Source organism: Crinia signifera, chromosome 4, assembly GCF_055691185.1.
Source record: "Crinia signifera chromosome 4, ASM5569118v1, whole genome shotgun sequence".
Taxonomy (NCBI): domain Eukaryota; kingdom Metazoa; phylum Chordata; class Amphibia; order Anura; family Myobatrachidae; genus Crinia; species Crinia signifera.
Window position 1 is genome coordinate 12684306 of NC_139220.1, and position 17445 is coordinate 12701750.

The 17445-nt window shown below is 51.9% G+C and overlaps 1 protein-coding gene across 2 annotated transcripts in view; it reads right to left on the reverse strand.

The window, feature by feature from the left end:
• Positions 1-17445, reverse strand: part of SYN3 (synapsin III) — a 202954-nt gene that overhangs the window by 14578 nt on the left and 170931 nt on the right. For both annotated transcript variants that reach the window (XM_083181129.1, XM_083181128.1), the window contains exons 9-10: positions 10863-10937; positions 9948-10050 (exon numbers count right to left, since the gene is read on the reverse strand). In XM_083181129.1, the coding sequence (XP_083037255.1) occupies positions 9948-10050; positions 10863-10937 (178 nt within the window). The remainder of the gene's footprint in view (positions 1-9947; positions 10051-10862; positions 10938-17445) is intronic.

The following is a 17445-nucleotide window of genomic DNA, read 5'->3' on the forward strand; positions in this document are numbered from 1 at the left end:
ACCCCTGTACTATCAGCGCCCAGCATACAGCGCACTCGCCCTATGTGCAATACACCCTGTACTATCAGCGCCCAGCATACAGCGCACTCGCCCTACGCGCAATACACCCCTGTACTATCAGCACCCAGCGTACAGCACACTCGCCCTATGTGCAATACACCCCTGTACTATCAGCACCCAGCGTACAGCGCACTCGCCCTACGCGCAATACACCCCTGTACTATCAGCGACCAGTGTACAGCACACTCGCCCTATGCGCAATACACCCCTGTACTATCAGCACCCAGCGTACAGCGCACTCGCCCTATGTGCAATACACCCCTGTACTATCAGCACCCAGCGTACAGCACACTCGCCCTATGTGCAATACACCCCTGTACTATCAGCACCCAGCGTACAGCGCACTCGCCCTATGTGCAATACACCCCTGTACTATTAGCACCCAGCGTACAGCGCACTCGCCCTATGTGCAATACACCCCTGTACTATCAGCGCCCAGCACACTCGCCCTATGCGCAATACACCCCTGTACTATCAGCGCCCAGCGTACAGCACACTCGCCCTACGCGCAATACACCCCTGTACTATCAGCACCCAGCGTACAGCGCACTCACCCTATGCGCAATACACCCCTGTACTATCAGCACCCAGCGTACAGCACACTCGCCCTATGTGCAATACACCCCTGTACTATCAGCACCCAGCGTACAGCACACTCACCCTATGCGCAATACACCCCTGTACTATCAGCGCCCAGCGTACAGCGCACTCGCCCTATGTGCAATACACCCCTGTACTATCAGCACCCAGCGTACAGCGCACTCGCCCTATGCGCAATACACCCCTGTACTATCAGCACCCAGCGTACAGCGCACTCGCCCTATGCACAATACACCCCTGTACTATCAGTGCCCAGCGTACAGCGCACTCGCCCTATGCACAATACACCCCTGTACTATCAGCACCCAGCGTACAGCACACTCACCCTATGCGCAATACACCCCTGTACTATCAGCGCCCAGCGTACAGCGCACTCGCCCTATGTGCAATACACCCCTGTACTATCAGCACCCAGCGTACAGCACACTCGCCCTATGTGCAATACACCCCTGTACTATCAGCACCCAGCGTACAGCACACTCGCCCTATGTGCAATACACCCCTGTACTATCAGCGACCAGCGCCCAGCACACTCGCCCTATGTGCAATACACCCCTGTACTATCAGCACCCAGCGTACAGCGCACTCGCCCTATGCGCAATACACCCCTGTACTATCAGCACCCAGCGTACAGCGCACTCGCCCTATGTGCAATACACCCCTGTACTATCAGCGCCCAGCATACAGCTCACTCGCCCTATGCGCAATACACCCCTGTACTATCAGTGACCAGCGTACAGCGCACTCGCCCTATGCACAATACACCCCTGTACTATCAGCACCCAGCGTACAGCGCACTCGCCCTATGCGCAATACACCCCTGTACTATCAGCACCCAGCATACAGCACACTCGCCCTATGCGCAATACACCCCTGTACTATCAGCACCCAGCGTACAGCGCACTCGCCCTATGTGCAATACACCCCTGTACTATCAGCACCCAGCGTACAGCGCACTCGCCCTATGCGCAATACACCCCTGTACTATCAGCACCCAGCGTACAGCGCACTCGCCCTATGTGCAATACACCCCTGTACTATCAGCGCCCAGCATACAGCTCACTCGCCCTATGCGCAATACACCCCTGTACTATCAGCGCCCAGCATACAGCACACTCGCCCTATGCGCAATACACCCCTGTACTATCAGCACCCAGCGTACAGCGCACTCGCCCTATGCACAATACACCCCTGTACTATCAGCGCCCAGCGTACAGCACACTCGCCCTATGTGCAATACACCCCTGTACTATCAGCACCCAGCGTACAGCACACTCGCCCTATGTGCAATACACCCCTGTACTATCAGCGCCCAGCATACAGCACACTCGCCCTATGCACAATACACCCCTGTACTATCAGCGCCCAGCACACTCGCCCTATGCGCAATACACCCCTGTACTATCAGTGCCCAGCGTACAGCACACTCGCCCTATGCGCAATACACCCCTGTACTATCAGCGACCAGTTTACAGCTCACTCGCCCTATGCGCAATACACCCCTGTACTATCAGCACCCAGCGTACAGCGCACTCGCCCTATGTGCAATACACCCCTGTACTATCAGCACCCAGCGTACAGCGCACTCGCCCTATGTGCAATACACCCCTGTACTATCAGCGCCCAGCATACAGCACACTCGCCCTATGCGCAATACACCCCTGTACTATCAGCGCCCAGCGCACTCGCCCTATGTGCAATACACCCCTGTACTATCAGCACCCAGCGTACAGCGCACTCGCCCTACGCGCAATACACCCCTGTACTATCAGCACCCAGCACACTCGCCCTATGTGCAATACACCCCTGTACTATCAGCACCCAGCGTACAGCGCACTCGCCCTACGCGCAATACACCCCTGTACTATCAGCACCCAGCACACTCGCCCTATGTGCAATACACCCCTGTACTATCAGCGCCCAGCAACAGCGCACTCGCCCTATGCACAATACACCCCTGTACTATCAGCACCCAGCGTACAGCGCACTCGCCCTATGCGCAATACACCCCTGTACTATCAGCGACCAGCGTACAGCACACTCGCCCTATGCGCAATACACCCCTGTACTATCAGCGACCAGCGTACAGCGCACTCGCCCTATGCGCAATACACCCCTGTACTATCAGCGCCCAGCATACAGCACACTCACCCTATGCACAATACACCCCTGTACTATCAGCGCCCAGCGTACAGCACACTCGCCCTATGTGCAATACACCCCTGTACTGTCAGTGCTCAGCGTACAGCACACTCGCCCTATGTGCAATACACCCCTGTACTATCAGCGCCCAGCATACAGCACACTCACCCTATGCGCAATACACCCCTGTACTATCAGCACCCAGCATACAGCACACTCGCCCTATGCACAATACACCCCTGTACTATCAGCGCCCAGCAACAACGCACTCACCCTATGCACAATACACCCCTGTACTATCAGCACCCAGCGTACAGCACACTCGCCCTATGCGCAATACACCCCTGTACTATCAGCACCCAGCGTACAGCGCACTCGCCCTACGCGCAATACACCCCTGTACTATCAGCACTCAGCACACTCGCCCCATGTGCAATACACCCCTGTACTATCAGCACCCAGCGTACAGCACACTCGCCCTATGTGCAATACACCCCTGTACTATCAGCACCCAGCGTACAGCGCACTCGCCCTATGTGCAATACACCCCTGTACTATGAGCGCCCAGCACACTCGTCCTATGTGCAATACACCCCTGTACTATCAGCGCCCAGCGTACAGCACACTCGCCCTATGCACAATACACCCCTGTACTATCAGTGCCCAGCGTACAGCACACTCGCCCTATGCGCAATACACCCCTTTACTATCAGCACCCAGCGCACTCACCCTATGCACAATACACCCATGTACTATCAGCGCCCAGAGTACAGCGCACTCGCCCTATGTGCAATACACCCCTGTACTATCAGCACCCAGCGTACAGCACACTCGCCCTATGCGCAATACACCCCTGTACTATCAGTGCCCAGCGTACAGCACACTCGCCCTATGCACAATACACCCCTGTACTATCAGCGACCAGCGTACAGCACACTCGCCCTATGCGCAATACACCCCTGTACTATCAGCGCCCAGCGTACAGCACACTCGCCCTATGTGCAATACACCCCTGTACTATCAGCACCCAGCAACAGCGCACTCGCCCTATGTGCAATACACCCCTGTACTATCAGTGCCCAGCGTACAGCACACTCGCCCTATGCACAATACACCCCTGTACTATCAGCGACCAGCATACAGCGCGCTCGCCCTATGCGCAATACACCCCTGTACTATCAGCGCCCAGCTTACAGCACACTCGCCCTATGCGCAATACACCCCTGTACTATCAGCGCCCAGCATACAGCGCACTCGCCCTATGTGCAATACACCCCTGTACTATCAGCACCCAGCAACAGCGCACTCGCCCTATGTGCAATACACCCCTGTACTATCAGCGCCCAGCGTACAGCACACTCGCCCTATGCGCAATACACCCCTGTACTATCAGCACCCAGCGTACAGCACACTCGCCCTATGCGCAATACACCCCTGTACTATCAGCGCCCAGCGTACAGCGCACTCGCCCTATGCGTAATACACCCCTGTACTATCAGCACCCAGCAACAGCGCACTCACCCTATGCGCAATACACCCCTGTACTATCAGCGCCCAGCGTACAGCACACTCACCCTATGCGCAATACACCCCTGTACTATCAGTGCCCAGCGTACAGCGCACTCACCCTATGCACAATACACCCATGTACTATCAGAGCCCAGCGTACAGCACACTCACCCTATGCGCAATACACCCCTGTACTATCAGAGCCCAGAGTACAGCACACTCGCCCTATGTGCAATACACCCCTGTACTATCAGCACCCAGCGTACAGCACACTCACCCTATGTGCAATAAACCCCTGTACTATCAGCGCCCAGCATACAGCGCACTCGCCCTATGTGCAATACACCCCTGTACTATCAGCGCCCAGCGTACAGCACACTCGCCCTATGCGCAATACACCCCTGTACTATCAGCGCCCAGCGTACAGCACACTCGCCCTATGTGCAATACACCCCTGTACTATCAGCACCCAGCAACAGCGCACTCGCCCTATGCACAATACACCCATGTACTATCAGAGCCCAGCGTACAGCACACTCACCCTATGCGCAATACACCCCTGTACTATCAGAGCCCAGAGTACAGCACACTCGCCCTATGTGCAATACACCCCTGTACTATCAGCGCCCAGCATACAGCACACTCGCCCTATGTGCAATACACCCCTGTACTATCAGCACCCAGCATACAGCACACTCGCCCTATGCGCAATACACCCCTGTACTATCAGCACCCAGCGTACAGCACACTCGCCCTATGCGCAATACACCCCTGTACTATCAGCACCCAGCGTACAGCACACTCGCCCTATGCGCAATACACCCCTGTACTATCAGCGCCCAGGGTACAGCACACTCGCCCTATGCACAATACACCCCTGTACTATCAGCGCCCAGGGTACAGCACACTCGCCCTATGCACAATACACCCCTGTACTATCAGCACCCAGCATACAGCACACTCGCCCTATGCACAATACACCCCTGTACTATCAGTGCCCAGCGCACAGCACACTCGCCCTATGCACAATACACCCCTGTACTATCAGCGCCCAGCGTACAGCGCACTCGCCCTATGCACAATACACCCCTGTACTATCAGCGCCCAGCTTACAGCACACTCGCCCTATGCACAATACACCCCTGTACTATCAGCGCCCAGCATACAGCACACTCGCCCTATGCACAATACACCCCTGTACTATCAGCGCCCAGCATACAGCACACTCGCCCTATGCACAATACACCCCTGTACTATCAGCACCCAGCGTACAGCGCACTCGCCCTATGCGCAATACACCCCTGTACTATCAGCACCCAGCGTACAGCACACTCGTCCTATGCGCAATACACCCCTGTACTATCAGCGCCCAGCACACTCGCCCTATGCACAATACACCCCTGTACTATCAGCACCCAGCGTACAGCGCACTCGCCCTATGCGCAATACACCCCTGTACTATCAGCACCCAGCGTACAGCACACTCGTCCTATGTGCAATACACCCCTGTACTATCAGCACCCAGCGCCCAGCGTACTCGCCCTATACGCAATACACCCCTGTACTATCAGTGCCCAGCGTACTCGCCCTATGCACAATACACCCCTGTACTATCAGCACCCAGCGTACAGCGCACTCGCCCTATGTGCAATACACCCCTGTACTATCAGCGCCCAGCGTACTCGCCCTATACGCAATACACCCCTGTACTATCAGTGCCCAGCGTACTCGCCCTATGCGCAACACACCCCTGTACTATCAGCGCACTCGCCCTATGCGCAATACACCCCTGTACTATCAGCACCCAGCGTACTCGCCCTATGCGCAATACACCCCTGTACTATCAGCACCCAGCGTACTCGCCCTATGCACAATACTCCCCTGTACTATCAGCACCCAGCGTACTCGCCCTATGCACAATACACCCCTGTACTATCAGCACCCAGCATACAGCGCACTCGCCCTATGCGCAATACACCCCTGTACTTTCAGCACCCAGCGTACAGCGCACTCGCCCTATGCGCAATACACCCCTGTACTATCAGCACCCAGCACACTCGCCCTATGTGCAATACACCCCTGTACTATCAGCACCCAGCATACAGCGCACTCGCCCTATGTGCAATACACCCCTGTACTATCAGCACCCAGCGTACAGCACACTCGCCCTATGTGCAATACACCCCTGTACTATCAGCGCCCAGCGTACTCGCCCTATGCGCAATACACCCCTGTACTATCAGCGCCCAGCACACAGCACACTCGCCCTATGTGCAATACACCCCTGTACTATCAGCACCCAGCGTACAGCACACTCGCCCTATGTGCAATACACCCCTGTACTATCAGCACCCAGCGTACAGCACACTCGCCCTATGTACAATATACCCCTGTACTATCAGTACCCAGCGCACAGCGCACTCGCCCTATGCGCAATACACCCCTGTACTATCAGCACCCAGCACACAGCACACTCGCCCTATGTGCAATACACCCCTGTACTATCAGCACCCAGCGTACAGCGCACTCGCCCTATGTGCAATACACCCCTGTACTATCAGGGCCTCATCTAGAATTATTATTAGAATAAATTCTATTTATAGACCAAAGCTGCGCCTCGCTGCGGTGATTCACGGCTGACACATTACACGGCAGTATGGAAAGTGTACGATACAATCGCCGTAGGAAACCCCCAACCGACAAAGCCTTGGAGAGACTTCCAGAGATGACTATGTAACCGCAGGGAAGCCGGCTGGGACAGTGACCGCACAGCACAGTGACACCGTGACCCGAGGCCTGTGGGCCGCGTATGGTGAAGTCATTAGCATTCCTGCTGACGGCTGTCATAGGGGGACTGAAAATATTTACCCATCACAATAACAGGGAGTGGGAGGGGGTCAGCATTACTCGGGGGGTATTGCTGCAGCGCTTCTTCCCGGACAGGCCCCTTTCTTTTCCTCCAAATACAGGATCCCATACATGAAAGGATCTTATGGTAAAAGGATCAGAGGAAGCAGGTTCCTATTGCACCGGGTTGTACGATACAGTTACACTAATACCACACTGCCGTCAGTTATCACCATACACAGGGCCAGATGCACTAAGCTTTCACAAGTGATTACAGCCAACCAATCAGCTCCTACCTGTCATGTCACAGGCTGAGTTTAAAATATGACAGGTAGGAGCTGATTGGCTGGTTGTTTCTCACTCTCCACTTACCACTTTTTGAAGCTTGATACCTCTGGCCCAACTAAAAGTCTTCTGACAATGGTGAGGGTACAGTCATTGCAGGGGCTGTTTATTGAATGACGCTTATTCTGGCCATTTCTTTAATACCTTGAGGTACATTTACTAAAGCTTCTAAAAATGAAAAAGTGTTGTTGCCCTTAGCAACCGATAAGATGCTGTCTATTATTTCTCTAATGCATCCTACAAAGTGATAGCAGAATGCGGTTGCTATGGGCAACTTCACCTGTTTTAATTTTTAGAACCTTTTTGTAAATGTACCCCCTTTGTTTCAAGCGCAGTGGCTGCCGGTTGACCGCTAACGTGGTAGGCGCTATCCGAGGCTACAATGGTACAGTAATTAGGGCAGGGTTGCCTACCCTCCCGGAATGGCCGAGAGGGTCCCAGAAATCGGGTCCTCCTGGGAAGGGGGTCCGTGGGACCAAAGACACGAGGGCAGGGGGAGCATGAAAGTGTACCGCCCGCCACGCTACGGGCTCGCTCCACTTCGCTCTGAGCCCTTTACTAGTCAAATTGGTGTTCCACCGACCTTGCCGCTGCCACGGATCACATGGTATGTTCCATCGGTCACATGGTCCAAAGCTACATTCACAGCCTGGGAACCAGGTGCTACCTGTGATTCATTACCTGGGTCTACCTGAGTGAGGCTAAATATCCTCCTTCGCAGCGCAGCTTCCTGTCACCGAGCTAAGTATTTTCCATTATTTTCCCCTGGATGGGAGTGGCCATGCCTCCCAGACTTGACCCCACCCCCCTGGTACCCAGACCCTGCAGCTACCTCGGTGGCCCTGCGCATACACTGCATCCATGGCAGGTACACCAGTGCATGCCGTATCTTCTACATGTCATATCCAGGATTGGCCGGATCCTAATGGGGCGGCTGTTGCATCCCAATAGTAGTGAAGCCACATCCCCAGGTGCCTGAAGCCCTAAACTGCCCCGTTAGCCCTCTCTCCTTCACACCCTGCTACTGCCACATGTGCCCCTGGTCACTCCTGTGATAAACCCACCCAAATGTGCAGGGGCCGGGATACAGCACTCAGACTGTCCTCTGTAATTGGGGAGGTACGCCATGCGCCTGGCTGCTATATGTTTGAGTTGGGTTTTGCTTGGCCAATGCCGACATTGTGTAAATTGATTTTTTGGGGTCGACTTATTGACTAGAGATCCAGACATTGTCTGTCAGCCATCCGGATATGGCTGACAGACAATGGCTCAGGTGTCAGATCTATGTAGGGTGCGGCCTCCAATACCGGGATTACCGTTAGGCACATGTAAGGGATAGTATTGTATAAGCTGATGGTTAAGATTCATTATCCTGTTTTTGTAATCCGGAGGGACAGGACATTGTTCCTGAATATGACACTCGGCCCTTTGTAATCAGAGCGTCCTTGTGTTCCTGGGACAGCAGGCGCCTGGGGCAGGAGACTGCTCGCGTTTCCCCTGTGCAGGATCCATTCCTAGATAGTCTAACGGTGTGTTCTATGTCCCAATGCCCCTGTGCTACGTGGTAAAAAGCCTCTTCTGTACCTCTCATGCAGATCCATACCACAGACTGTCAGTGACCCCATGTCTAAGTGGTCTGCCATGAGTCCTTAGCGCGTCGGGGCTGTCAGCAAACGCGGCGCAGGGTACCGCAGACCGCAATAGCAGGAGGCTTCCAATATCACGTGTATTACAGGCGATGCCGCTCTATAAAGCGCTGTCACAGGCATGTGGGCAGAATGACTACATTTATTAAAGTGACATTTCCATTAGGGATAGAATTATTGTTTATATTTCACGGAATGTCAACATTACAATCACGTTCACATTCTCATGTCAACATAATGAATGTCGGCGTTGTGAAAGCTACAAAATCTGCCGCACCTGTGTATATACTGTATGGTGATCATTTCATAAAGCATCATCCCCGAAATATACACTGTTCTTATACTGCAAGCCAGCAATCGTTATAACACCAAGCAACGAGAATGGCGCATTTCTAACAGGTTCTGTAATCTATTTATTGATGCTAGAAAGATATGATACAGTAGGGATCCGCTGGTGTACAGTAGGGATCCTCTGGTGTACAGTAGGGACCCGCTGGTGTACAGTAGGGATCCGCTGGTGTACAGTGCTCTCCGCTGGGCTGGTCCTGCGCTATTTCTGTGGATAAAGGATTTCTTCTTTTCTGCTACTACTGGATAATACACTTTGTGACGCCTTATAGAACAAAGGGAACAGTAATTCTGTCATCTCCCAGAATCCCCTGGGGTCACACTTCCCCTCCATCCCCCTAGGTTGTCTCTCATCCACCTGTTGTAGCTATTGGCTCTTAGGAGGACTGGAGACTCCTCTCCTGGTGGTTTATCGCTCAGCGTTGATGGAGAATGACGTCAGTAACTGACCTCGATGATGTAGTCCTTGCCGTCCTTGCTGTGTACGGCTTTCACGGCACAGATGTCGAGACCCCCGAATATCTCAGCGCAGGAATCTGCCCACAGCCGGTATCTGCGACAGGAGAGACACAAACACATAATACAGCTTCCGAAGATAAAAAAAGTGCTGTTGCCCGTAGCAACCAATCAGATTCTGTCAATCATTTTTCTATTGCATCCTAGAAAATAATAGACAGAATCACATTGGTTCCTACGGGCAAGTTCACCTCTTTTTAGAAGCTTTAGTAAATGTACCCCCCTATACTTTTATAATCCCTCATAGACTGTGTGAGACAACACCTGTCCCACTGACGTTGAATGCTTTTGACATCGATGGGGGAGAACCAGATAGTTCCCCTCCATCGATGGCACATTAAAACCAATGTTTTGTGTTTTTCAAGGTGCCGGGACAAGGAGCAAAGCTCCGCCCCTGACAACCCTGAAGAACCACCCCCACATTCTGATTGGCTCACGGGTCAGTCATCCATTACATATTTTGTTACCATCGATGACTAGTTGCAGTATTTCCATCGATGACTGCACCGATGGCCATCCCTAATGTATGGTGGTTATTGCCTGGGAGGGTTTTGGTGGAACCCTCTCCATGAGATTCTTGCTCATAGACTACAATGGGCTGACGCCATCTTTAGTCTGTTCCGGAGCTCGGTAAAGCTCACAGCCACCGGATCCCCCATAGAAAGTTACTGGAGTTGCCGATGTTGGCGTGACTGTGGGATCGCAGCAAGTAGCGCTTGGAAACAGGTGTTTTCCAGAAATATTTAATGATAAATGGGCTCCTGGTGAGTCTCTCACTGTCAGATACATTCTCTATGATAGTGTGTATATAGTAATGGCTTACTGTTCTAGAGATTTGTGTGAACCAACCTGTCAGTCATGGCGATCTGTTCCAGCATGGCGGATCCGGTGTTCGCCTTCCAGTTCCCGGAAATTGACGTCCGCCTGTAACGATAATCCAGTAAATGTTCCCTCAGCTACCTGACGTTACAGGTTATATACATATATCATACAGCCCACACTAGTGACTACACATGACTGTACAGCTGAGGTGGAACTACAAGTCCCAGCACGCCATGCCAGCTTTAGGCTGATGCATGCTGGGATATGCAGTTCCACAAAATCTAGCAACCCCCGGTACGGCCACCTGCAACAGGAGAACTATATTAACCTATTTATATGCAGTGCGTCTGAGCCTCCAAGATTTGCCCACGCCCACCTCAGTACCCAGGCCCATGCCTGCTCTCGGCCGCCCTGCCCACAATAATTGTTAGAGAACATGCGCGCTCTAGTGGAGATGTAGGTGCGCTTGTGTATACTGAGAGGCCTGTTGGTACCGCTGTTGGGCCTGCGCTGCTCCTCTGCCATTTTCAGATTTGTAACATGAAGCCCCTTTTGGGACTCAGCGTAGAGGCTTACTCTGCACATCCCGAGAAAGGCTGTGAGGAAAGTGGGACAGTTGGAGAGCGCGCAGGACCGTCGTCCAAAATAATAACAAACCCCTCTGTAAATAAATGGGCCCAGTATACACGGCTGCACCTGCACCTAGTACAGCGCACAGCCCTCCGTGTGTCTCAGCTAATTGCTATTCCGTGCACATTCTGGGGGGGGTAGATCCGAGCGAGCCCCGGCGTGCTATGGAGGAAGCTGCATCTTGCAGCTGACATTTCCATCGTTGCTCACATAAACGTCTCCTATATTACGCCGTAGGCAATTGGCTCAGACTGCAGCCCACGTCCACGCTCCGCAGACAGCGCTGCATTGTTCCCTGTTACGGTGGAGCCAAAAAGAGCACACTGAGACCCCCGGGGTGTGAGCTGTGTACTTCCTGATCTGCGCCGGGGATCTCCCACAATGACATTCTCACTGGCCTGCGCCTCTGATGGCTTCATTGTCCGCCCAGAGAGCCGACACAATGTTGGGTCACCCAGCCGCGCACATTAATCATACAAGTCACACCAAGGCCCACAGCCGGCTAATGACCGTGACGGCAAGAATAACTCTGCACACTCACTGGCCTCACACACAGATGTGATTTATGTCAGCCCAGGAAATATAGCGTCAGATCGCAGGACAGAGGGCCTGATTCACACTGGCTTAAATTCACTGCTTAGCGAGCAGGTAAACGCCGCCCACCGTCAACGTGTCAGGCGCACACCACTATGTGCAATATAAGGGAGCACGTGGTGTTCAAAATGGCGACCAGTCCGGCCTGCAGGCACTAGTTTCTATGGGATTATCAGACCCAATGGGATTTATTTACTAAAATGAGAGTTCTATTGAAGATGGGATGTTGCCTATAGCAACCAATCAGAATCTACTTCTTAATTATTTAGCACTTTCTAGATAATAGTTAGATCGGATTGGTTGCCCATAGCAACATCCCATCTTCAATAGAAGTGCATCACCCCCTTTATTTAGGGGATCGGGAACCTGACTAGTTTTATTCATTATTTAATTACGATTATGTTTCTTTTGTGTTGAGTTCTGTAGTCAGTCAGCGTAACGCAGTTAGTGTAGTCAGTCAGCGTTACGCAGTTAGCGTAGTCAGTCAGTATTACGCAGTTAGAGTAGTCAGTCAGCGTTACGCAGTTAGTGTAGTCAGTCAGAGTTACGCAGTTAGCGTAGTCAGTCAGCGTTACGCAGTTAGAGTAGTCAGTCAGCGTTACGCAGTTAGCGTAGTCAGTCAGCGTAACGCAGTTAGTGTAGTCAGTTAGCGTTACGCAGTTAGCGCAGTCAGTCAGCGTTACGCAGTTAGCGTAGTCAGTCAGCGTAACGCAGTTAGCGTAGTCAGTCAGTGTTACGCAGTTAGAGTAGTCAGTCAGCGTTACGCAGTTAGCGTAGTCAGTCAGCGTTACGCAGTTAGCGTAGTCAGTCAGCGTTACGCAGTTAGCGTAGTCAGTCAGCGTTACGCAGTTAGCGTAGTCAGTCAGCGTTACGCAGTTAGCGTAGTCCGTCAGCGTTACGCAGTTAGTGTAGTCAGTCAGCGTTACGCAGTTAGTGTAGTCAGTCAGCGTTACGCAGTTAGTGTAGTCAGTCAGCGTTACGCAGTTAGTGTAGTCAGTCAGCGTTACGCAGTTAGTGTAGTCAGTCAGCGTTACGCAGTTAGTGTAGTCAGTCAGCGTTACGCAGTTAGCGTAGTCAGTCAGCGTTACGCAGTTAGCGTAGTCAGTCAGCGTTACGCAGTTAGAGTAGTCAGTCAGCGTTACGCAGTTAGCGTAGTCAGTCAGCGTTACGCAGTTAGTGTAGTCAGTCAGAGTTACGCAGTTAGCGCAGTCAGTCAGCGTTACGCAGTTAGCGTAGTCAGTCAGCGTTACGCAGTTAGCGTAGTCAGTCAGCGTTACGCAGTTAGCGTAGTCAGTCAGCGCTAAGCAGTTAGTGTAGTCAGTCAGAGTTACGCAGTTAGTGTAGTCAGTCAGCGTTATGCAGTTAGTGTAGTCAGTCAGCGTTATGCAGTTAGTGTAGTCAGTCAGAGTTACGCAGTTAGCGTAGTCAGCGTTACGCAGTTAGTGTAGTCAGTCAGCGTTACGCAGTTAGTGTAGTCAGCCAGCGTTATGCAGTTAGTGTAGTCAGTCAGCGTTACGCAGTTAGTGTAGTCAGTCAGCGTTACGCAGTTAGTGTAGTCAGTCAGCGTTATGCATTTAGTGTAGTCAGTCAGCGTTACGCAGTTAGTGTAGTCAGTCAGCGTTATGCAGTTAGTGTAGTCAGTCAGCGTTGTGTCAGTGCTTATTACATTGTGTGGGAACCATTGACCATTTTTAACCTGCCTGACATGACATGTGTGAATGTGTTCCTGAAACACCCCCACTATCCACGTCAGCCTAAAGTGTGGTGAGCGCAGCGTGCCCCACGAGGGGACGCGTAAAATGAGCCCGAAGCGCGGCGAGCGGATTACTTGACGTGTATTCTGCGTCCCCTCGCGGGGTTTGCCAGGGGCTTGTTTTACGCACCCCTCGTGGGACTCGCTGCGCTCACCACGCTTCGGGCTCGCCACGCTTCGGGCTCGGTGGCTCACTGCGCTTGCCAAACGTGGATAGTGGAGGTATGAACAGGGCGGGAGGATGCGTACCGCATACCCTTGTGGGGTTCGCTGCGCTCGCCACGCTTCAGGCTGTCGTGGATAGTGGGGGTTTGAAAAGGAGGCATTTGCCAGTATGTAACACGGAGCACTGGAAACTGCGTCCTTTATTGTGCATGAGACGCACACGCTACTGAACCGCTAACCCCGTCTGCCTGAGGCGGACACGGACCGGGTTGCCGTACCCTGCCACACAAATTATTGAGCAAGCGTATGAGACGATCCTGCGTCTCAGGCAGATGGAGGGCCTCTCTGCCGGCGTCCGCATGATCGCCTGTCCACCAGCGCAGGGGATCTGGCGGTTACCTGTGCTGTGTGAGAGGTGCTCACTAGGCTTTCCAGAGACAACGGGGACAGTGCTGCAGCTCATGGGGACAGTACGGTGACTATGCTGCCTGACGGGGACACTACGCTGACTACACAGGGCTGCCGCTGGGACACTACTCTAGGCTGGCTGCTGTTGGGCTACGCTGACAGTGTAGCGTAGCCTGCCGCCGCGAAAATACACAAGTACCAAAATGTCTCTGTCCAGAAGAGCTTACAATATACTGTGCTTTGTGCGTTTTAGAGCCTGCAGTTTGTTAGTGACCTAATTTCCTGTTGTGATGTCATTCATCAGGATGACATCGGTAACATAAACACAGGAGGGACGGCAGACTTTCCTAGCACACGCAATTCGGGCTGAGGAGGAACAGCTGAATCAGCTGCGGGCGACCAGGTGGAGACGTCGCATAGTGTCCTCTGTTGACTCTGCCGCTGTGTGTTACCCTCACGGAAACTTCATCCATGTGAGTCACCGAGGAGTTCTCCCATCGCGTCCCGGGGATCTCCCATCCTATGTAGCCACAGACACCTTGTGGTAATGTGGCCTCCGGTAATTCCATCTGTGCAGACAGCAGGCGGCCCTCATAGGACCGGCGTCAGCAGATGTATGCTTCACTAAACATATGCCACACATCCACAGAGACCTGATCTCCAACAGCAGCATTATAGGGGGGTATGTATCAAAGAGAGAGATAAAGTACCAGCCAATCAGATTTAATGGGTACATTTACTAACATGGGAGTTCTATTGAATATGGGATGTTGCTACGGGCAACCAATCAGATAGGATCTATTATCTTCTAGAAGGTGCTATAAATAAATATGAAGTAGAATCAAATTGGTTGCTATGGGCAACATCCCAACTTCAATAGAACTCCCATGTTCGTAAATTTACCCCTAACTGTCATTTTCCATATGGAAAGCGTTCTGCTTCCTGGCATTTGGGGTGGCGGCATTCGGAATCTCGATGCCAGAATCTCGACACTGGCCTGAAGACCGGCACCAGAGCTCCGACACCAGTCATCATGCCAGTAGGGGAGGGTTAGGTTACGAGGTAGGGGGGGGGGGGGGGTGTTAGGGTTGGGCACCAAGGAGGGGGGAAGTAGGGAGGTCTTCTGACTGCCGGCATCCCAAGCACCAAGATGTCGGTTAGTATTTTATCTCTCTCCAAGCCAGTGCGTGGTTCACACGGGCCCTGAGTTCCAGGGAGACCCACGCCGCACACGCTGCACCCAGAAGTGTCTGAGCGCTCTAGTGCACTGCGCTGCTCCACCGGTCTCCTCCTCTCTTATAACGCCCCCGCTCCAGGCTTTGATATATCTCCTCCTCAAGCATTTATTTATTAACAGTAGCGGACATATATTAGCGGACCTGCTAGCACCTAGAAGGAACAGCCACGTTGGCAGCACTCAAACAAGGATGTACAAACTCCACACAGATAGAGTCCTTGCAGGGAATTGAACCCAAGACCTTAGCGCTAAGAGGTAGTTATGCGAACCACTGTGCCAACCATGCTGCATGTGCTAACCGTCCACACATCCCAGAGAAAGCCTAACCGGGATTGGGAGTCTGCAAAAAATGAACATACTGTGGCCCTTATTCAGATCTGATCGCAGTACAAATTTGTTCTCAAAATGGGCAAAACCATGTACGCTGCAGGTGGGGCAGATGTAACATGTACAGAGAGAGTTAGATTTGTGTGAGTTATTTTGTTTCTGTGCAGGGTAAATACTGGCTGCATTATTTTACACTGCAATTTAGATTTCCAGATTTAACTCTCTTTGCACATGTTACATCTGCCCCACCTGCAGTGCACATGGTTTTGCCAATTTTGAGAACAAATTTGTACTGCGATCAGATCTGAATAAGGGCCTGTGTTCCAGGTAATCCTCTTACGGTGTGACGGGAGGTTATGGCGCAATTTCTGGCTCGTCTCCGGATAGCTTGCAGACATATCTGATTAAAACACCTCCGGCCCAGTTCACAAACGTGTCGTTTCTCTTGCCAAGAGAAGGTCTGAACAATGATCTGGCTGTCACACACACAGACACTACACAAGGCAGTGACAACGGCTGTGTGAAACCCGAGACAACCATTGTAGAATCTGACGTTTGGCAGTAGAAAAAGGTCAACGTTATCTTGAAATAATTGCAATTAAATTAATTAGCAATCAGTTTTATATATATATCTGTTGCTTTTGTGAATGTGACTTTTTTTTGTCTTCAGAATTTTAATTTTGGACTTTTATTCATGTATATAATAAAAGGCTCCTCACCTCTATAGGGGGGGGGGGGGGGGATTGAAGAGAGGACACCAGCTAGATGGTGCCTGACAGAGCACTTTTAAGTGTTGCTCCGTTCGTGCGCGCAGAGCCATCGCCACTGACATCACTGCATTGTTGTTCCGTCAGTTTCCTGTATAGCGCATTTACAATTGAGTCGGGCCTGCTAAACCATGCTCAGATCCTTAGTGATACTGACTGGCAGCATTGAGAGGAAAGTTACTGCTTGGCAGCTGCCTATTAGTATTGGACGCAGGATGCAGTGCACACCCCAAAGCTTAGTGGCCCTTGCACAATTAACAGGTTCACCAATTCTTAAGAAAAGTTTTATTGTTCCTCAGTGAGAAAAACAAAATAGCAATCTAGCAAATATGATACCTTTTAATGGCTAACAAAAATAAATGTTGTTAAAATGCAAGCTTTCGAGACTTCTTAGGTCTCTTCCTCAGGCATGGTATAACAAGGTGTGTGAAGAACCACATATATATACACAGCAGAGTAGGAACAAGATGTGATAGATGGACATTCTTAAGATCAAAACAAAACAAAATAACAGAATGAGCTTGTAAATTGAGTCCTTAATTGGTTTGTAGATAAGTAGTGTGAAAGTTTTATTGTCTCTAAGTTGATGACAGACCAGAGTTAGAGCTCCGATGCCCTCACTCTCTCTCGCGGCCAGATTCCTCAGATGTTGTAGTGGGCCATAAATCCCTCGGATAGATTCAGTCCTGTGTTAAGGGTGTCAAACGTTGTCATTAATTTGTATTCCCA